General features: G+C 37.3%; 1 protein-coding gene across 3 annotated transcripts in view; it reads left to right on the top strand.

The window, feature by feature from the left end:
* LOC122876003 (CUB and sushi domain-containing protein 1-like) overlaps nt 1–22,900 on the top strand; it is a 491,774-nt gene that overhangs the window by 414,904 nt on the left and 53,970 nt on the right. For all 3 annotated transcript variants that reach the window (XM_044195800.1, XM_044195789.1, XM_044195805.1), the window contains 9 exons: nt 3,396–3,514; nt 4,590–4,659; nt 6,399–6,515; nt 7,226–7,435; nt 9,515–9,703; nt 10,812–10,989; nt 16,215–16,360; nt 17,770–17,850; nt 21,246–21,359. In XM_044195800.1, coding sequence (XP_044051735.1) covers nt 3,396–3,514; nt 4,590–4,659; nt 6,399–6,515; nt 7,226–7,435; nt 9,515–9,703; nt 10,812–10,989; nt 16,215–16,360; nt 17,770–17,850; nt 21,246–21,359 — 1,224 coding nt within the window. The remainder of the gene's footprint in view (nt 1–3,395; nt 3,515–4,589; nt 4,660–6,398; nt 6,516–7,225; nt 7,436–9,514; nt 9,704–10,811; nt 10,990–16,214; nt 16,361–17,769; nt 17,851–21,245; nt 21,360–22,900) is intronic.

Genomic DNA, 22,900 nt, shown 5'->3' with positions numbered 1-22,900 from the left:
AGACAATAATCCATTATTTAGGTAAAGTAAATGTAATAGCTACATAGCCTACTCTAAATATTTCACCGACCTGACCAATAGCAGTAATGTCACATCTTTGTCTGTCCTCAGTCCCTTCTCTCAGCGCTCTGCAAGGAAAAGCTAAAGCTACACCATTATTTATCCGTGATTATCCTCACCGTCGATCGCTTTCTTTTTTTGTCTGTAATCCTTCCTCTGAACACAGAGTTTCTTTTTATCTGGAGCATCAAAACCTTCTTGCTTCTTAGGTTTTACTCTGTTTTATAAAGTCTATGGTTTTACACCTAGTTGCTGTAGCGTGCTCCGTCGCTACGGTTGCTCCAGAGCCATGTAAAGAGAGAGTTGCGTCATCTCTGTTCAATTTAAATTCAAGTGGCTTTATTGGCATGACTGCATACAACTTTACCAGAGCATATTAACACAAACTATACAATCGTAATAAACAAAATAAACAATAAACAACATTCTCTCCAATGGACCTTTTTTTTGCAGCAATGGTGGATCGCGGAGCTCGCTACATGGCTCTAGGTTGCTCCCCGCTTTCACTCTGGCAAACCAATCATTGCTGGTCGCCACAGACACTAGAATTAAAAACTCCGGCATACTGCGAAATACAGAGAGATTTACCTGGCGGTGATAGGCTTAATCAGCATTATGTGAACTCGTTTGGCAAGGGCTTGAATGTAACGGACATTCATTTATATGTAAAAGTCCTGCACTCTAGCTTTAACAAATTTACAGTATGCACATACAGTATGGATAGGTTTTCCACTTGTCCATTTCAAACAAGGTCCAAAATTCTGTATTTATGAAGACCTGTAGTTAGGATTGCCCAGACTGTGCTTAGATTTCTTTCTACATTTTACCAGCATTTGACTGCCAGTTTGAATTCAAAATGTAAGATGGGACCATGTAGACATGTCAGTTTATCTGATGACATCTAGTGGGTCACATTGAAAAAAACAAGCATAACCCCAGTCTTTTGTTTGTGTGTGCACATGTATTTATATGCACTTACAATGGTGTATTTGTGTGTATGCTTGTCCATGTGTGTCAGTCTATGTGTATGTGTAGCTCACACCGAAAGGTGTAAGGCACTACAGGGTAGAGATGAAAAGAAAGGGGAAAAGAAGAGATGTAAGGAGAATGAAAAACAGAGGGACAAAGAAAGAGAAACAGAGAGATCTTCTAAATTAGCAATGTTATAAAGAACTGCGGTGTTTGGTGTTTCTGCCTTTGTGTGTAAAAAGTAAATGTCTGCTATTATGTGGCAAAACCAACACAATACATGCCGTTTCATAGTGTTAATCAGCAAGCAGGCTATTTGCTGTTATCACAGAAACCAAATCCAAGTACAACATGCTGAGCGCTGAGGTTTTCCAAGATCACCATAAATAAATACAGTATATCATATCATCATTACACCACCATAAGAGCTCTTGCAGGACTCCGATGGTAGATATCTTAAAATGAGTGCCAACACTTTAATCTGTAGCAGAATTTGTTCTAAGTTTGCCTGAGAGGTTCTTTACAGGAGATCTTGCTACAAAGTAGGCTTTTAACTTGTTTCATTAAACACACAGTTTGGCCAAGATCGGTCAACTTATCTGTTCACTAGGCTTAGAACTTAGAACAGACACCAAAATTATTATTTGCCCTTAGATGATTGTTCATTCTGCGAACACTCTATTAAAAACAACTAGTATTACTCAAAAAAGGACTTACAGTATGTTTAGACTCATGCTAATGATTTCCATTTAATGGTCTCTAAATTCATTATGAATAATTGTGAACTCAGAAACCTGAATATTGGAACTATTTCTGGAACTGTTTCTGACACAATACTTGTTTTGCACTGATTTTTCATTGTACTGTCTTATGTGTTCCACTATGTTTCATGTAGAAACAAGACCCACCATTTAGCTAAACGTTCTTTTTGTCAGTTTTGCAGTAATGTGGTAGCTTGTATAAGTGGACAAAATAACCTGCTGGGGACACAGGAATGATTGTGTTGATGATGTTCTCATAATTTTAAGCTGATTTAAGAGGGACTTTCTTCTAAAGGGCAGAGTGAGACATCTCTTTTGCTCGTCTGTCCTCAAGTAAACTGAAACAGAAGTATAGTAAATCCAGTCAGTTAGACTTAAATGCTGACACTGTCTAGTTGTAGTCTAGTGGCCCTAGTGGAGTGGTTTGTGGTTCTGTCAGCATTTTACAGAGCATCACTGCTCTGTCATAACCAGGGAAAAGAGGGAGCAGTTTGCTAACACAGAGAGAGAGAGAGGGATGGTCAGCCAAATGGAATAGTTTCATTGATCAGTTGTCCTGACAGCCTGCTGATGCTCTGCCTAATAATACACTGTGTGCATGCGTGTGTCTCCAAGTTACAGTCTCATGCAGCGCTTTCACTTATGCTCCATCTAAAAAAAATCCCCCTCATCCCTTTCTGCAAGCACACACACATATAACAGTCAGTCATGCACACACACCCACACACACCCACACACAACCATTCACTCCTCTCTCTCTTCTTCTTTTACTCTCTATCCCTCTTCCACCCCCGTGTTACCATGGTAACCGCTCTAGGGCAGTCTCCTGCGGAAGTTTCCAAGTGAAATACACAAGCAGACACACACACAAACACACAGATACACCCCTACTGATGATATTTGGGCTGCTGTCAAACTTATTAAGGATGTGTTTAACCTTTATTGTGTTGGGAATACACAACCAAAGTCATTTTGTTACCTTCACATATTTAAGAAAATTTCTGAAGCCGCTGTCCCCACTGATGATGTACAGGCTTTTTTTTTACTAGCTTTCATTTCATAAATGGGCTCCTGTTTATTAGTAAAAAAAACACATTAAGAGCATTTGTAAATTAATCTGCCACATTAGTTCTTCGTCAAATGAATGTAAATATTGTAATTTTCTGTGTTGAAAAACTTCAATTTACTTTGAGACACTATTATCCTGTGGAATGCAAAGAAGTGCCAGATTCAGAAATTAGGTAAACTGCTGTGCTTTGCTGTGATTGTGTCTTTTGTATGGTGTGTTCATTACAAGATAAAGGTCACATACAAGTGACAGAAGAAAACAGGATAGCAATGGTAAAGTGCTGAAGCAAAGACAAGGTCATTGTAATGTAGATTAAAATGATTTTAGTCGGCCATGATAAGTTTCATAATAAGGTCAAGACAGCAGTGTGAGTTTAGCTGTCTAAGACTTAAAGAAGTGATGATCATGTCACATTTACTGTATTTCCTGTCCATATCTGGCTTGTGTCATTTGCCCAGAGCTTAATGATACAGTAAATAATAATAAGTAATGACATAGTTAATCGTGTTTATGATCTTTTCCTTGTTTTTTTATAGCTGTTGGTCTTACCACCTGTCCAGAGCCAATGATCCCAGCCAATGGCATTAAAACAGGGGACAGATATATGGTCAATGAGGTGGTAGCATTCACCTGTGAACCTGGGTACACATTACAGGTAATAAACACAGACACACAGACAAACCAATAAACAAATGAATTAATATATACATACATATTTTTAGATACTGATTGTACATAGTTAACTACTGGTTTTCCCATATTGAGGCTGTTATTAATTCAACAGATAATTAAATTCTCAATCTTTTAAATGTTGTTTATTAAAAGCACACAAAATATTGTGAGGCAAAACTTGTTTACAGACACAAACTGCTGTCAGTAACATTGGCTGCACTTTAACACACCAAAATTGTTCTTAGATTAAGTTAAAATTGTACATTTGTCTCCACTTTACTATTACTACTGCTCAGTGGTAGAATGTAACTAAGTACATTTACTCAAGTATTTGTACTTGAGTATTTATACTTCTACTCCACTACATCTCAGAGGTAAATGTTGTACTTTTTACTCCACTACATTTGTCTGACAGCTTTAGTAGTTACTTTTCAGATCACAATTTTCCATACCTTTCCTGTCCAGTGAAAACCATGCATCTCCAAATTTTGTGACTTTGAATGTTTCTGATAACCTGAAGGATTAAGTGTTCCTTTATGGGTTTAAAAAATTCTTGTACTTGTTAAGCTAAATAAAAATATTTAAAACCCTCTTGGATTAGCTGGAAAATGCATCATCACAAACGATGCATTTTCCAGCTGAAAACAGGGCTGTTTTTCTCATGAAAATTTGACTTTTTAGACATATGTGGTTCTCACAGGACAGCGACACTACAAACACATGATGATCATATAGAATCTATAGCAGTAAAAATGCAGCATACACATTAATGCAGCAGCGATATCCATACAGAAGCATCATATGTAATAGTAAAACACTGACACTACATTTTGCTGATAATAGTTACATACTTTTACATAAGTAAGGTTTTGAATGCAGGACTTTTACTTGTGGAGTATTTTCACAGTGTGGTATTAGTACTTTTACTTAAGTAAAGGATCTGAATACTTCTTCCACCACTGCTACTACTAAGCAACATGCTTTACGCTGTAACAGAATTCTTTACGGTATCTTTGTCTATCTTTATCTATCTTAAGCCACTGTATTATCACTTTCAGGGCCACTCTCACATTTCCTGCATGCCTGGCACAGTGCGTCGATGGAACTACCCACCTCCTCTTTGCATAGGTAACACACACACACACACACACACACACACACACACACATGCAAACACCCACACGCACTGCTCTGCTGGCAAAATTGTGTTATAAATGATTGATCCCATAGAAAGAGAAAATATGTCCTGCAGGTGTGAGGTTCACATTGAACTTTTCGTGACATAAGCATTCTAGTAGATAAGAGATGTGTCTCTGTCTAAAAACAAAAGTGGTACAGGTTTATGGTCACATATTCTTAACAGAGTTCTTTGGAAAGCTACTGTTTGATGACTTATTTTCCATTTTAAGGGGGAAAAATCTTTTTATTTAAGTCATTGATTACATGTCAGTGTGTGGAATTCTGAATAAGAAAGTGTAGTTCTTAAAATTTAATGTCACCTTGAAATCAGATTTGTGAAAGTAAGCAACTTCTTGACTGACATAGGGTCAACGATCTATAGGATCAATATACTGCACCTGCTGGGACAAACAGGATTTTGTACCTTGTGCTGAGAGCTAAAGCTTCCTAACTTCTACAATAGTGTTAAGGAACCTTGATTACATTGATGTTTGTGTTTAGTCCTGAATAATTCAGTCTCTGGTGAAAACAGGTCTGAGAAGCCAACTCAGCTCTGCCACAGCCCTCTTCAGTATGTGTCAAATCCAGCATTTCCTATTTCCCTTGGATCGACCAAATCATGTCCAAATCTATCAGTAGAAGGGTGGCTCCATAATAATGTGCCATATACAATTTTAAATATATGTCACCATTTGTTCTATAAGATTTACAGAAATTCAGCACACGTGGTCCAAGCCCCTATGAAGTCTAGATCTGAATTTTCAAATAGTCTCCTGACAATTGGTTTCATATACTTTGGGTAACCCCAAATGCGTGAACTTAATGACACTTCTCTTTTGATTTTTTTAATTTTATTTTTATAGTTTAATCACCCTAATGCATCATACTTGCTACATAGTATTCCTGTATCTAACCATATGTGGTATCTGTAAAGTGGAAATACTAGACAAATAACAAACATATTATTTTTATATTGGTATGGGCTAATCATCAAATCCATAACTCTTAATATTAGTCTCTTTTATTTTCAACATAAGGTAATATTTAACATTCTCAATAATACATACACTCAGTGGCAACTTTATTAGGTACACCTGTACTATCTATTGCAATCCAATACAGCTGTTCTGCCATAAATCTTTATGATGCCTATAATGTTTTTTTGTGACGCTGTCATTTATATGTTTTTGAATTGAGGTCATAGTTACTGGACTATATTATAGTCAGAGGTGTTTCTAATATTCTGCCCCCCTCATGTATCTAAATTGGGAGGACAAAAAACAACACCTTCCACTATAATGTAGTCCAATACACCACCTCCTTTAACTATGACCTCAGTAAACACAGAATTGAATTTACACATTTCTGATAATGTCACCAAAAACTGAACATTATAAACTTCATAAAGGTGGAATTTGTGGCAGAGCTTTTGTACTGAATTGCAATAGATTATACAGGTGTGCCTAATAAAGCAGCCACTGACTGTAAATATTGATACTACAAATCCCCCTGTTCACCTGCAATCCTTTTGTTGCTGCTTGCAGCTGTATTTTCTAACATTTTTGGCTTTTTTGCTGTGGTGTGATCTTCTGTCTGTTGAAGCAAAGAGGATAAAGCGATGATCTATACTGTACATTGCTCATGTGTTGCCTGTTTTAACAGTGTGTTTGCTCTGCCTGTGTTGTCAGCTCGTTGCGGTGGGGTGTTGTCTGTGATGAGTGGTGTCATCCTTAGTCCAGGTTTCCCTGGCAACTACCCCGGCAACCTGGACTGCACCTGGCAAATCACCCTGCCACATGGATATGGTAAGTATTATGAGATGGAAGAGCATTCCTAAAAAGAATGTGTCACTTTCGGTACATCTGTTGTGGTAGCTGGGAAACATAGACATTTCTTCTTAGCACAAAATCTGCAGCAGTAACACGGTTTATTGAAAGCTCCACCACGTTTAACTGGAGGCTGAGGCATGGTATGTGCTGTTTAATGACTACAGTAACTAATGGTTTGAATAGGACACAGTTTTTATCTTTCGCATGGCATACATTGCCCTGTGTGTATTTACAGCTAGTTTTTAGTTGATATGATAGGATTTTGATTTTCAGAAATGATAATTGTATACTCAAATGACTGCAAAACTAGATTCCATACAACTTTACTGTCATTGTCTCAGACAACACAACTGCTGTTGTATCTTTGGTGCAAGTTGTCAAAATATAAAAATAACAATATAAAAGTACCAAATAAAGATATGGTAATAAAAATAGATATCAAAGTGTGGACAAATGTGAACTCATTGCACTTGGTCTCTATGCATACAACATGTCTATGTTGTATGCACACTCTGAAAATAATTTAAAATCTCAGTAGTTATTCTCAGGTCCATAAAATTGAACCCACCTATATGACATGAAAACAAAGATCCCGTTGGCTATAAGAATCACATATACTGTAATTCTCATATATTGTTATTATGTTTTGTGTATATAGTCTATCATATTATGTGTTTATGTTCTAGGAGCCCATATTCAATTCCAAAACTTCTCTTCTGAAGACAATCATGACTTCCTGGAGGTCAGGGCTGGACCACAGCACAGCTCTTCTCTTATTGGACAGTTTACTGGCTCGCAGATCCCACCCCCTTTGCTGAGCACTACACACCTGACAATCATCCACTTCTACAGTGACCACTCAGAGAACAGGCCGGGGTTCAAACTGACCTATCAGGGTGAGTTCATCTATGATTTTAGACAAATAAATATTAGTTTTTTAGGGCAATGACTGCAGACACAAAGGGCCAGAAACCCTGAGGTTTCTGCAGGCACTTTCAGTTAAATACAGTCCCTCAGGGGACGCTGAGAGAACAGACCTGTATTCAAATTGAGCCCACTGATTAGTTTATCCAGATTTGGGGTAGGGAAGACAAGATGGTTGCTTGAATGATTTAGAAAAAAGAAATGGTCTCCTCAAATGTTCTGAATAAATTAACATCCAAACCTAGTTGCCAAATTGCAAAGCTTTCCCAACTCCAAGAAAATGACGGGTAGGATGAAAAAACATGTTGCTATGAGGTTTTGAGCTTTGATCCGTGGATGAGTCATGCTAAAGACTTAAAAAACCTTATGGCTGTCCTCTCATCATTAAAAGAGATGGATTGTTAGTAAGCCCCTGTGAGAGACTGGCATCTTGTCCAGCAGGCTTTACTTGTAGCCTTAAGTGTTTCACTTCAAAGTCACAAGAGATGCACTATGGGCCTATATGCCAGCATAACTAGAACAAGGCTTACTAACTTACACATAAGCTAACCCACATTCACATGCATGTAATAAAGTCCCCTAACACTGCAGTCATTGTCAATGCTAAGTTGTGGACATGTTTCCACACATGGAGTTGCACCAGATGCTTTTTTTCAGATCATCATCGAGAGTGGGCAATATAGACAAAGGTTCATGATTCTACTCTCAATTGTGTTAAATGAGCACAACTGGTAGTGCTCCAACCGGGGTGCATGCTTTCACCCCTGCTCTAACCCCTGCCTCAATGATAGAAGCTCAGGTTCTGTACTCAAGTCCTAGGAGGGTTAGGATTCAATAGGCTGAATAGTTATGTGCACATTCACAAAACCTCAGTGGGATAAGTGCTGGGTGTCAAAAAATCAGTACAATAAAAAGTTACCCACACACAGACGTATCGACCCAAATATCACATTCCAGTTTTAGTGTTTGGCACTCTGACATTGCACCTTCTTGGTCTTAGTTTCACAGCTGCTAGTACTCCCACTACCACTTTTTGGCCTACATTTTCCACCTTTTCTCTTGTTCCTCGTAAAGCCCCTGGCATTTCTATATCCTCTCACATTCCTTTCCCTTGATGTTGCTTTCACTTGGGACGTCTACATATGTCACCACTTGTTTTTCTGTTCCGTCTTTATTTCCACAATGTCCAGTTAGTTTTGTCAATATTTGTTTACCTGTCGGATCTAAAGGTCCCACAGGATCTTAGTTCTGATCTTAAGCATCCTTTGTGGAATCTTCCATCTGGACTTGGGACGGTCTAGCCCATACTGGGCAGCAACGCAGGTATTCCTGTACACATCCTGCGCCTTGATTGTGTTGCATGTAGTTCTCTCCTACATCTTAGACTCCTGCTACTCTACACCTCGGGTGCTGTCTAGTGCTGCAGTTTGTATTGACCTGGTGCTGAGTGCTTATTCTTGTGCTGTGAGGTGCTGTCCTTCTCTCTAGCCTTTTCTAGCAACTGGTATTCCAAAGTCAGACCACCTCTACTCTCTGTCAATGGCACATCTAATGGAGGGGCTTGACTTGCCATTGACACTTTAGATGTGCCCTAAATAGACCTCTGACACCAACATTCCCTCAAGCAAATGCTGGCATGCCATGCATACATGTGCAAGATTGTCAGACTGTTTAGGAGGAGATTAGATCTATTGATGTTGCTACACTAACTACTGGTAGCCTCTGTGGATCATAGATTTTAATGCCCCTTCAAGTCCATTAGCTGTAGATGGAATAAATGGTTTGAATACAATGAATAGCAATTGTCATTTTGTAGTCACATTTTGGGACTTGGGAGGCAGGCATAAAAGGCTACTGTGTAAGGTTACACAGTAGAATACAGAGGAACAAATATACAACCACATTGTATTTATTAATATATATAACTGTATGCCTGCCTATCTAGTTTGCCAAAGAACAGCTAATTTTATTTTCCTGATGTCTAAAAATCAGGTCAATCTAAAATTAAACTATTTCCACACTGGCAGACATTTCTCTTCATCTCTCTTTAGCCTATCAACTTCAGAACTGCCTGGACCCTTTTCCTTTCCCCAATGGCGACATCATCAACAGTGACTACAGCGCTGGCCAATCAGTAACTTTTCAGTGCTACCATGGTTATGTTTTGATCGGACACCCAGTACTAACATGCCTGCACGGGACTAACCGGAAGTGGAACCACCCGTTTCCACGCTGTGAGGGTAAGAACAGCCAATTACTTTTTTTATATGACTGTATTTAAAATTTTAAAGGTATGCACCACAATCAAAATAAAAGTGTAAAATGTACATTTCTCATGTTATCAGAATCAGAATCAGAAATACTTTATTGATCCCCAAGGGGAAATTCTTTTGTTACAGCTGCTCACTATCACGTCAATGCACACAGGAATAGAAGTACTAATAGATTAGAAATAGAAATAGTAATAAAATAAGTCCACAACGAGACAATTATTTCTAGTAAGAAATAAGAGATGTGCAAATCAAAATATAATGCATTATAATACAGCTAAGATAAATTAAGTACAAAAGTGGATATAATGTATAAAATCTAAAATAAGTGTAAAGTACAAAAGTGGATTCACAGGTTGATAAGTATAGTACGGTATAATACAATGTAATAATATAAGTAATAAGTAATTTTGCAATAATGAGTACTGTCAAGTTAAGTGTAGCAGATTAACCAGATTATTAGACGGTGGATATTGCACAACAGTAATATAAATATTAATAAATATCAATAAACAGGGAATATTAAACTGAAAAGAGAGTATATTGCACAGGAGTATTAAACAGAGAATATTGCACAATATTTCAAGTATTGCAATGATGTTAATGGTAATCCAATGTCCAGATTAGTGACTTAGGCTCATATAAACTGACATTTAGGAAGCCAGTTCATGTGTTGTTGTGTTGTTACACATGTGGTGTAATAATTTTTTCCCCAGAACATCCCCAACGTACCAATTGTAATTTAAAATCTGGACATTTAGTAAATGTTGTTATCCTAATTGAATTTCAGTAAATTGAATCTCATCTTTCATCGGTATCACAAGCCAGCAGTGTAAGCAGTTAAGTAGAAAGTAAACATTCCTGTGTCACTTGGATCATTTACTCTATACATCAGTAGCACAATCATTGCTCTAACTGCTACTGCTGCTTCTACTTCTACTACTACAAATAATGATGATAATTATATTCCTCACTGTCCTCAACAGTTATTCTTGTTTCCTGATCCTTGCAGGTCTGCGACATTAGAAGAAAGTGACAAATTTGCAAATAGATAATCTTATAACTCTGCTTTTTACAGCTCCTTGTGGCTATAATGTCACGGCTGAAAACGGGACTATCTATTCACCTCAGTACCCCAATGAATACCCCAACTCCCAAGACTGTAGCTGGCTCATCACTGTTCCCCACGGACATGGAGTTTATATCAACTTTACCTTATTGCAGACAGAGCCTGTCACTGATTACATCGCTGTCTGGTAGGTCTGGGTACACTCACACTTGAACTTACATGCATACATACACACACACACACACACACACACACACACACACACACACACACACACACACAAATGCATAAGCTTCTTTTCAATGTTGCCCTTTATCCTGGGACTGATTGCATCACAGCCGGGTAAGTCTTGAATGTACTTATAGCCTGTCTCCTCTCTGCACACTAATAAGAAGATGAAGTTGTACAAATTTTTACTTCTATTTTTCTTTCTCTTTCTCAATCTCTTTCTGTCCCTCTCGCACACATTCACATTCTCTCACAGAGACTTTCCGGGATGTATTTTATTGGTAGTATCCTTATCCCTGGTACTGATTGCATTTTTGTTCATTACATCTTTTACTTTATACAAACACTGTCTTGCCTCTACAAAGGTATATATCAATATGTGTCAATTGTTTTTTGTTTGTTTTGACATTATCATACACAGAGATACACACAAACCCATATGGATCTGTATTTGGCATGGTTGATACACAGGGATCACAGCTCTATAGACTGCTGATACATACACGCATATATACACTGTGCTATGCATACACTGACTCTCCTGCAGTAATAATGGGATTATTATTAAGTGTGGAGGTAAGATTGTAATATAGGGGGTGTGAGAGTAATGCATTTACAATGGGACCACTGACCAATTCAATCAAACTCAGTACCATGGCCATACGCAGACCCGGAGAGGGCTTGGGAACTCTGGCAGTAATGATGAGATTCATTGGGGAGTGGGAAATGGAATGAAAGAAGTGGTGGAGCTGGGTTCACAATTACAACGGGACTCGGCTGGATTTGACAAGCTTGGGTCAGTCTAAGAGAAATTTCTCACTTAGTAGTTTGCATCATGTTTGCTGTCAAAAATAATATTGAACAGAGAATTTATTAAGATCAAGTTGGATCAAGTCATCATTTGGTGTAGGTTTGGTGTGTGGGTGAGGTCAGTCTTTAATTTTCAGGCTCAAAAGTCAAGCTCTTGGGAGTGAGCAGTTGAAATGCAGGCTGTGGGAAAGTAATACATTCACAGTTGGTGACTACTCGCTTTCAATCTCGCCGGCTACCAGAACCATGGATATAGCTATGGAGAGGAGCGTCATCATTATTTTGCAGTTGCAAATTGATTTTGGTGATTCATGTGTTTTTGGCACATTTCATGGGGAGCAAAATTATAAAACCACATTCATAGATTGAAGGGTAACAAAAGACAGCTGTAATGTGAGATTAGTGCTTACATGATGGACTGTTGCACCATTCAATCTGGCTATATCTCAAACACATGAATGTATTTGGAAGTGACTAGGGGCTGACACTGAAGAGGAGAGTGCTTTTCTCAGTTCCAGTGGGATACCATCTACCTTCCAGGGCCTTAGATAGATTTAGAGTGGGTGATCCAAAGGTCTACTGCTGCTGCATTACAGCCACGTAAATAGAAGAGTACTGAAACCCCATCAGTACTCTGGGTCTGAATAATGAGTATTTATATTGTTTATATTATAATAATTTATTTGATTATTAGATTTATCTACTCTAATGTGTCTAAAAAGAATTACTCATTTCAATATTATAGATTAGACTTGCATTAATAACTGCAAGCATTCTTTAATAAAATATTTCTTTTGTTTTACTTCACACAGCTGTACTGTAGATAGTGATGTCAGCACAGGTGGAACATCCATAATTGCCTTCCAGTTGTTGTCAGTCAGATCAAAGGTGGTTGCATCAGTGACTCTGACCACCTTTGTTTTTGACAGAGATGCGCTCACTGCTCAGCTGTGTTTCAACAGATCTTATATTCTATCTTATATCCTTGTTTTTGGGTGAGTCTTTGGGTCCTTTTGACAGACAGAAACAATGTGCTTTTCATGTGGAAGCTGGGAACAATGTGACAGGTACAATAGGTTTACAGTGAATTAATGGCCTACATCAACACAGGCCTCCTCCAGTTTTTTTTAACGATGGAATTTATATTTGGAATACTCTTAATTATATGCATCAGCAGTGAACTGTTAATAAAACAGGATAACTGACATTATTTCATTGTACTCACTAGAGCTTAAGATTGGGGCCACTGCTTTTGTCATGATTTGGCCATTTGACTGTTTGGATTGCTGAATTCAATTGGACATAGAGTGGGAAGAGACACAATTTGCCCCGTGTGCACTGCTGGGTGATAAGAAATTGATTGGGAGCATAATTTCAATTAAATATGGAACTTTAAATGGTTAACTTTAAGGGTTTGATCCCAAAATTACTCATACCAGATTTGAATAAGCAGACCAAAACACGCCTAGTATTGATGAAAATGAAATTTACAGTGGAAGGCCAATATTTTATTGTTGACATAGTTACTGTTCATATAAAAAGTGTTTGTGTGTACTACAAATAATGAGCAATCAACGTAAGATGACATACAGAGTAATGCGTTCATAGAGCATTGCTTTAGTTCAGGCTGAGCAATGCCATCAGTAACAGCTGGCTCTTACAATCACCACTCACATTCAAACAAGTCAATGAAGTAGTTTTTACGATCTGAGTAGCCTACACTTGATCACACTGATCACTTTCTGATCATTCATTCTACCGCTGCTGTCAGTGGTTAAGCTGATTTCCTCCTTCACCAGCCTCCTCTTGTTCTGGTTTCTGATTAATCTAACTTGCGATGGGATGTCTTTTGCCTTGTGCATTACTATGTCCTGTATATTCCATATCTCAGTGATGTGTACTGTATATGCTGGTTTCTGCCCTGTATACGCCCTGGGGTTTATGTCACAGTGGCTGCATCCAGATGTCAGGGACTGAAGCCAAACTGTCTCTATGGTCTGCCACCAGTTGTGTTTGGCTTATTGCCGAATGTCACTGAAGCATTTCTAACAGTGGGCTATGGATCTAACAGCAGAGGAATGCAGTAGTTTATGATGTCATATACTCACTCACTCGACAAAATCAAATATAGTATTTTGTAAAATGTTGCAATGTTGAAAATATTACGTGTACTATTTGTGCTTTTGTGGTGGATCCACTGTTCTCTCCGTCGTAGGACTCTGAGAGTGTTGTGGCAGAAAGCGCACTGCTTTTACTGTTCTCAACTGCACTATGCTTGTGTCAACCTCCTGTAGTAGTTAGACAAAGTAGATAAATAGACAGTGCTAAATCTTAATGAGTCAAAGTTATTTTTAATCTTCATTTCCAAAAGTAAGGCTTACTTAAAATGTGTGGGAGAATATCTCATTCACCCTTTCTGACTATGTTGTTTCAGCATGTGTTGAGATTCACACCAGCAGTTTTTTTGTTCACAAGCTAGGCAAGTTTTCTCTGTGATGTTGTAGAATTTCTGCACTTTTCAGAAATAAGTTTAAATTATAAATACAGTCCCCCAAATACATGTTTTAATAAATTCAATTGTATATATTTTTTGGGCTAAGAAAAATATTGCTATTGGGTTTGTGTATTTTTAGAAAGCAAAACAGAGCCACAAAATTCTAACTCAGTTTTGTTTTAAATTACCCAAATAGCACATTTTGATTCTCCAAATGAGCTCCAACACCTACAGAAGACCTTGAATTATTGAGGAGCCAAGAGATCCCAGGCACTCTTCATGAATTAAGATTTTAAAACCCTTGTTTAATCCAATGGCATGTTCATTAAAAACCTAAAACTGGGCAGAACTTTAGAAAATGTAACCTTTCAACAACATTCAATATTTAATGAGTGAAGTTAAGCTTTTAATCCATGGGCTTTGTTCAATGAACTTGTTTGAAATGGGTGAAAAAAGCAAAGGAAAGAAAAAACTAAAATATTTTTGCTACCCTTTCAATGAACAAGCATGTGAACTTACCAGATATGTGTTTTATTTTAATAACAAAGGCTGCTTTTGGTTTCTCTTCCTCCCTGTAATTAAATCCAGTCACTGGAAGCAAATCCACAACTAGCATTTCATAAGAACTTTATACTGATCCCAACCCTTGGCCTTTCTTTAGAGCTGTAGCAGACACATTGTTGATGTTTGACACCAATCAGCAGTTTGTTTATGCACTATGATTTTAATAATCAAATCACACCTGAATGTAGCCATTTAAGTTTTTCATCACTATTATGGATTTCTATTATAAAGGAATCTACAGAGGCAGTTTCCGAGATAATTATAGATTTGTAATAAAATATATTTTAGGGTGAAGTGGGGGTGAACTTTTGCAAGCAGATCAGTGAGAAATCTTTATATTTCTACATAGAAAATAAGATACAATAAAAACTTTTGCAAGCAAAATTAATGGAGGTTGAACTCGCATATACAGTGCGGGATGATTATACAGTAGTTAACCTCAGGTTATCTATATTTGAGTTAGACGGTAAATCAATATCATGTCATTTATTTGTTTCATGTCATTTCTATTGACTGTAAATTGCAATGTTGCAAGTTTAATAAGCTTAATTGTACTTTACAATGTAACTTGCTAATTATTCCTTTAACATAACATGTTGACTGTGTTACGTACTGCTTGCTGATTATCTACTCACCCCAAGTGCAACATGAAATCATTATTCAGAAAACAAGTTTGATATGTTAGTTAACATCAATGTTGCTATATACACCTTGGTTGGTAAACCACTTTTTATTCCTCACCAGCTAATAAGCTGTTAAATGCTTTACTGTCTGCCACAGTGTATTTTTATACTACCTCTGGGAGGTCAGAAGTCAGAAATGTTTAAATCCTACACATAGGGGCTTTAATAATAATCAATAATCATTGCTGTTTTACTTTCATAATCTAATCTAAATTAAAATTGACTAATTGACTAATCTTTCCTATTATAATATCTAGTATATATTTGATACTTTAATACCTAAATTAATACCTAAAATGATTGACAAACTTCTCTAGAGTATGTCATCCCCCCATTTCACTGCACATACTGAAAATATGAGTATATGACAAATAATTCTTTGAATCTTGAATCTTGTTAGTGTAAGGACTTTGCTTGTCATGGGAAGAATTATTGATTTGTGGAGTAAAAGTAAATCAGAGGAACAGTTAACTCTATGTCATACGCATTGTTACCTCATATATTTTTGCCAACGATTATATGACTCTTGGTTTATCTCTCTTCATTCCTCTGCTGCAGTAGTTTAGATGTATCCTGCTTCCAGTTTAAGCATCATCAGTTGTCTTTGTTGTCTCTCTCTTTCTTTTTATTTAGGGACGGTCCAGATACGTCTAGTCCTCAGCTGGGAGTCTTCAGTGGCAACACAGCATTAGAGTCGGCCTATAGTACCAGCCTGAAGGTCCTGATCCGCTTTCACTCTGACTTTTCAACTGGAGGGTTCTTCATTCTCAATTTCCATGGTACAGATACACACTCTCACACACACATTTACCTGTAGTATAGGTACCCTCATATGTACATGTACAGCATATACAGTAGATACAGTTAGACATATATGAACAGACAGGTATAGAGACAGATATACCAAGTTTTTCCAGTGCCAAAACATGGTACTAAAACACACACGAGTGGTTTTTGTTTTAATATTTCTACATGCCATCTGCATTTGCGAATACCAAACTAATTTCCTCAATCAAAATACATCTTTATTTAGGAATTTATATAGTCTTAATATGAGTATTGTGGTGCTTTGCAGTGCCCACTTCTAGTGTCAGTCCATAACAACTGGAAAGCTAGAGGCCTTTTTACAGTTAAAAAAAAAAACTGAGAGAGATGCTAGAGCAGGACCACTTTTCTACTTTCACTCTTTTTCAGTGCTTTCTCCATTATTCCTCTACTATTAACCATTTTTAAGAAAAAACAAGTTCATATCTCTGAATAGGTCCATCTCATGGTCTTGGTGATGTGTTTTACCCAAACAGGAAACATTTTCTGAGGAATCACTGGTAGTGTGTGCACTCTGAGGTTTTGCCTTTGTTACTGGGGCTCTAAAGGTTTGTTACAATGATACAGCTCCAGTGACACAGGGTAGTCTACACCTTGTTGCTCAGGGTGTGCATTGTTTTCTCTAACTTCAAACAACTGTTTTTGAGGGACACATACAAACTATCTGCATCTCTGTCTTTAATTAAAAGTTTACGATATTATTTAAATGCCACCTGAGTGCAGGTGAGTCATGCTGCCCAGAGACCAGCCACATAATGGATTCATAATGTAATATTCATACTACATAATAATAGCATGTCAATTTACGGCAAGCACAAGGTCACCATCTAGATTTAGTATGTGGAAGACATGAACATGCACACTACATGCAACATTTAAAGCCCTAGTTCAGGTTCGGTGAACAGTGGCCAACCTTTACAGTACATGGCAGATGAGACATTCTGAGGCACAAAGGAACCTCCTGTCAAAGTCATATCCCCTATAACACTACGGTACAAGCATGGGTGCCCCTAAAGAAATACCTGGATTTTTTAAATCATAAAGATCACAAATCACATCCACTGTCCCATTCTCTACATTCATGTGCTTTGTGATCCCTTTCCAACGAGGCAACTCTGCTCCTTTTTTTTACACCGATGTCAATAAACTCCTTTGCTGTTCCCATTTCTTTGGTTCATGCGCATTGATTTAACTATCAAAAGATTATAAAAGATATATTTTTTGTTATAACAATCACACTCTCACAAATCCCCCCATCTTATTACAAATAAGAAAATTTGTCGATGCTTTAGCCCTCATTGTTGTTGTTTTTTTCAGCTGAAATCTAAGGTGCCTTATTAATAGTTTTTGCACCTCTCTCCAGCCTACCGTCTGAAGAAATGCCCTCCTCCCCCTGTTGTGGATAATGCAGAGGTGATCTATGAAGATGAAGACTTCCAGATAGGTAATAATCCTGATTAATAATAATATGACCCTTTGATACAGTATGAAAGTGCTACTGATACACAGATTTACTCTGTTGACAGTAGAGAAACTGCTAAATTTGGCACATTTAGCAATCAATGACATTGTTTTGTACATTCAAAATTAGGAAGCATTTTCAACCTTATCTAGTTACATCTTAATCATTACGACTCATACCTGACAGGACTGACAAATTACCTGATCGGGCTTGTAGGAGGTCATTATTCTGCTGATTGTAAATTACTCCACTAATGGCCCACATGACTTTGCAAATGCACAGTCTAAATATAGCAGGCTAAGGTTAGTCTGTCACTGTTAATTTTATTTGTATTTATTAGTGAAGTTGAGCCACTCGTTCGTAGTAAAATCCATTCAGTGTGTCATTGTGCATGCATGTGTATCTGTGTCTGTGACACACAGAAAGCAAAAAGATTATGTTATGCAAAATATTTTACCATTCTTGGTATAGATTTTTTTATATATCACTCAAGTAAAATTACAGAGACTATTATCACTCTTGATCAAAAATGATAATATAGCATCCATTCTGTCAACTTTGGCAACCAAAAATGTGATGGCTGGTAACCGCTCTTTCAAACTTTTCCCAACCTGTGGAAACCACCATGGGTAGATGAATCTGCCACAAAATATTTTCTCTCTCTAATCGTAAAAAAGGTTTCAGTCGTAGTCATCTGGACACTGTTTTCAGAATCAAGACGTTTCGGATCCCATCCGGAAGTCATTCTCAATTGTGAAAAATGGACCGGGAACTCAGAAATTTAAGCTACTCTGTGTTACATAAGCCCTACCCTCAGGAAGGAGTCTACCTGAGTACCCGTTGATTACTCTGCCTAGTTTCACCTGAAACTGACCTAATTGTTTCCATGATGGCCCAGTAATCAGTAATCAGGCCTATTGTTTTCTGGCTGCACCTCCCTCATCACTGTTAATTACCCGATTAGCATATGATTGGCGTGACCAAGGTGCTAATACACTGTGATAGACTTTGGGCAGATTGAATCTCAGACCACCATTTCTGCTCAAAGAGGGGTTTTCTTTTTTCACAAAATGGCTTCCTTGACACCCCGTTCAAACCAACTCTTCTCTCTACTTAGAATCTTCACCTCACTGTCAAATGTGTGGTTTGTAGATTTAGATGCAAATGCACGGCGCTCTGCAATCCTGAGTTAGCATGTCGTCTGTGCTGATAAAGTCTTTTGTGAAGTGGCTGTTTAGTCTCACCTATGTACCATTCTTTGCAGTTTTCCTCACTGCATTGAATTGAGTAAACTACATTACTCTGTTTTTGTGTGGGCATCTTGTCCTTAGGATGAACGAGTTTCTGTCTTAAAGTGTTGCCTGGTTTAAAGAAAACAAGAACATCGTGCTGTCTAAAGATCCTTTGTAGTTTTTCAGAGACGTCTTGATTCTGAAAACAGTGTCCAGATGACTACGACTGAAACCTTTTCTACGATAGAACACTCCTGGACGAATGAGGGACTACACCGTCTTCTCTCTCTAATCTTTATTACATTTTTCTGTGAAACACTGGATATCTTTACCTCTTTGGGTCTCTAAAAATTACAGAAGCCCTGATAGGCAAGTCAGGAAAAAAAGGTTTTGCCAGGATAATCTTTCTAAGTTACTTTTTTTTCATCTGTGAAAACAGGTTGTTTTTTTTTTGTCAGGATAATTTTTCATTTGTTGTTGTAATACTCATTTCGGCCACAAGAGGCAGAAGTGCACCACTAGCTCATGTTCTAAATAGGACTAAAAGCATTCATGTTTTCTTCCAGGTGAGTTTTAATTTTTCCATGCACTCTAAAGACAAGATACATATATTGTGTGTCAGCAAGTTATGTAACATTACTGCCATGTCTTTCTTTTGGCTAGAAATGTATTTTAATCGGCGCTAATCTGAAGTGGTTAACTTGGCCTTAACCTGGCCGAAATTAGTATTACAACAACAAACAGTTGGGAGGAAAATAGAAAGTAACTAAGAAAAATAATCCAGGCAAAATTTAGAAATGGATCACCAGAATTTTTTTTCTCATTTGCCTCTCAGGGCTTCTGCAAAAAATCCTTAGGGAATGAAATTTTTTTGGAAATCTACTCATTTGCTTTCTTACTGTTATACGAGAAGATTTATGTCAGTTACATCTCTTTGCACCCAGTACAGAGATTATCTTAGCATAAACAGGAGCAAACAGCTGGCTCCATCAATGGAGAAAATATAAGCCTTCCAACATCTATAAAATTGTCTTAATGGTATTTACAGTAACTGTTGTATCTTGTTAGCTAGCAAGCTACTCTCCAATGCATTTAAATCCCACCTAGGTTTTATTCACAACTGTGCGAAATAGATTCATTATGAGTTCCAGGCTTCTGAAATGCTTTGTGCAATTACTGCGCCCCAATATGTGTGGTCAATAAATAGCACTATTGCAAAAACTAACTGCTTATTAAACCACAAAGTCTTGTTTTCTATACATATGTACTGTGTGAATTGCGTCAAGCTAGGCTAAACTCATCTTGGACCAGCCTCTTTCTACTTAATATACTGTACTGAAATGTAACACCAAATACAGTATGTTATCCCAAGCTTTTGAAAAACATCCATTTTGGGAGAAATAATCGCTTGTCAAGTTCTCCATTTTCACTCAGCTCTGTGTTATGTGTTTTGCTCAAAGCATCTTACTCTTAGGTTTGGTGACCTTTTAGATCAACAGGAGCTGGAATTTTGAAAAAAGCAGACATTTCATAAAACTCCACCAAGATCAATTTACCCTGCCAGTGGTATGCAGAGCCTAGTCGCTTCTGGCAAAGTATAATAATTTCTCTGAAAACAAACTTACATTTTGAAATGTCAACTTTTTATGAATTCAGAAAAGTGAGCTGATTTTTGAATGATTTAGTGATTTTTGTGATTTTGTGTTTTTGGTGGTAGATCTCCACCCCTTTTAAGAGGCAAGCCTGTCAAACTTTGCCTCTTAAAATGGAGCAACAGAACCAACATGTTAACTATTTTGGAGTGCCCTACTTAGAAAATAAACATCTTAAAGCCCAGTTTATTGGTTGCTGTAATTGTTCCTTGTGTCGGTAATATCCCCCTGCTAGCACTAATCAAATAAATAATAGATGGGCACAAAAGTCAACACAGTCTACACATACTAAGTTCCAAAAAATATTTCCAAAATCAGTGTTTATACTACAAAATATCGTGGGTTACGTGAGTAGTAACATTCAGACTTCTGAACCTACCTTTTAATATGATTTGTGCAGGGATTTTTACTTATACTGTCATCAAGACCCAATTCTGCAGAAACACTTGTTAAATGATGACATAATAGAGGTTTTATTAATTTCCCTTGTTAGGTGATACTGTGAAGTACCGCTGTTTACCTGGATACACACTGGTCGGAAAGGCAGAGCTTATGTGTAAACTCAATTCCCATTTGCTTTTTGAAGCCCCGCCCCCAACATGCCAAGGTAAGGCAACATTCAGTCTAACTCCCGAACCATATACACAATATACTGTATACTGTATGTGCATGTATATGTGAAAATCAGATGGTGATGCTTTATCAAAATGGTTTTACTCTGTAGTTAACTTAAGTTGTATTGTTAAAACATTTTCCCCAAATAAATCTGAATAAATGTATCCTCACAACTAAGCTTATCAAATTATACTTTGCGAATCTTGATCAATAGTACATGTTGGAGAATTTCTCTGATGTAAGCATTTATGGTTTCCACAGCATAGAATCTTTAAAAGCCTGTGCTGTTAAACTGAATTTACTGTATGTGTGTTCTTGTTTTTCAATTGTTTGCAGGACAGAAATATATGTATGTGTCAACATTGTAGATGACATATTAACTTGAGAATGCTATAGTGTGCTCACATGTTAATAACTGTCAAAACACCATTATAATTCATTAAAATAGTATCCCAGCGATTTACAATTGCACTTCTCTAACGTTCAGGGACCCAGAAGAGATGGATTCAAAGTCAAAATCAATACAGCAGAGGGTGAGGTATCCTGACATTTAATTCGACTCAAACTTCAAAATGGACGGATCCTACACAAGTTTCTTTTTGTTAGATACATTCATACATACAGCTGTTTACATAGGCTGAATGGTACTCCACGTGAATAATAAGCTAATATTGATGTGTAAAATTGGTGGAGGTACCCTTTTATCCATAGTTGAGAAAATATACAGCAGGGCTAATCAATTACAAATCCAATGGGACCAGATTTTAAAACCAGGAAATATAGATGGGCCAGACATTTTCAGCGGTCTATTTAAAACCTTTTTTGATGGCGGTAAAATCAACAAGTACTTGCTAGTCCAGGCAATTTTACATTTCAGGGTTGACAGAGACATACCATAAAACTTTGATTAAAAGCAGAGCCCCAATTAAACACTGAGTCCCTTTTACTGGCCGGGTGTGGCTACATATAAATGTTTAAACTTTTGTCGACATGCTACACATCGTTAGATGGGTTAGATTCTCAATTGTTCGGTGACTCCCTAGCTTTGAAGTGGTCATAAAGTTTGATTATGTGTCGATTTCTTGATTATTTATATTCCTTTAGTTTGTAAGGATCCACCGATCAAAAGAATCAAAACGTTTTTTCATAAAAATTAATCGAAGTTGTGAATATTGACATGTGAAGTCTATTGCTCACTGTCTGCTAACAGTTCGTCAAACGAAGACCGCACTATGATTGGCGGTGTCGCAGGCTGCCAATTGAGTTGGCCCGATATACAGTATCTTATAGTTTAAAAAAAGCCAGATCTCTTCTTTACATCTTTTAGCACCCATTATTTCATAGCGTTTACAACATAAATCACATAAACTGATGTTTATATTATCACACAGAATTTCAGATCCTAATAGATGAAGGTCATTTGAGTAATTTTTCACCAAAGAAATTAGTTTGAATGCAAAATGGGCGTAAATAAATACTGTCATGGTTCCAAAGTGGTTAGGCTAGATTTTTAAAAAAAGGTGTGGGTTCAAC

This window comes from Siniperca chuatsi, linkage group LG1, assembly GCF_020085105.1.
Source record: "Siniperca chuatsi isolate FFG_IHB_CAS linkage group LG1, ASM2008510v1, whole genome shotgun sequence".
Lineage (NCBI taxonomy): Eukaryota > Metazoa > Chordata > Actinopteri > Centrarchiformes > Sinipercidae > Siniperca > Siniperca chuatsi.
Note: the sequence above shows the minus strand (reverse complement) of the source record. Positions and strands in the feature narration are given on the sequence as shown.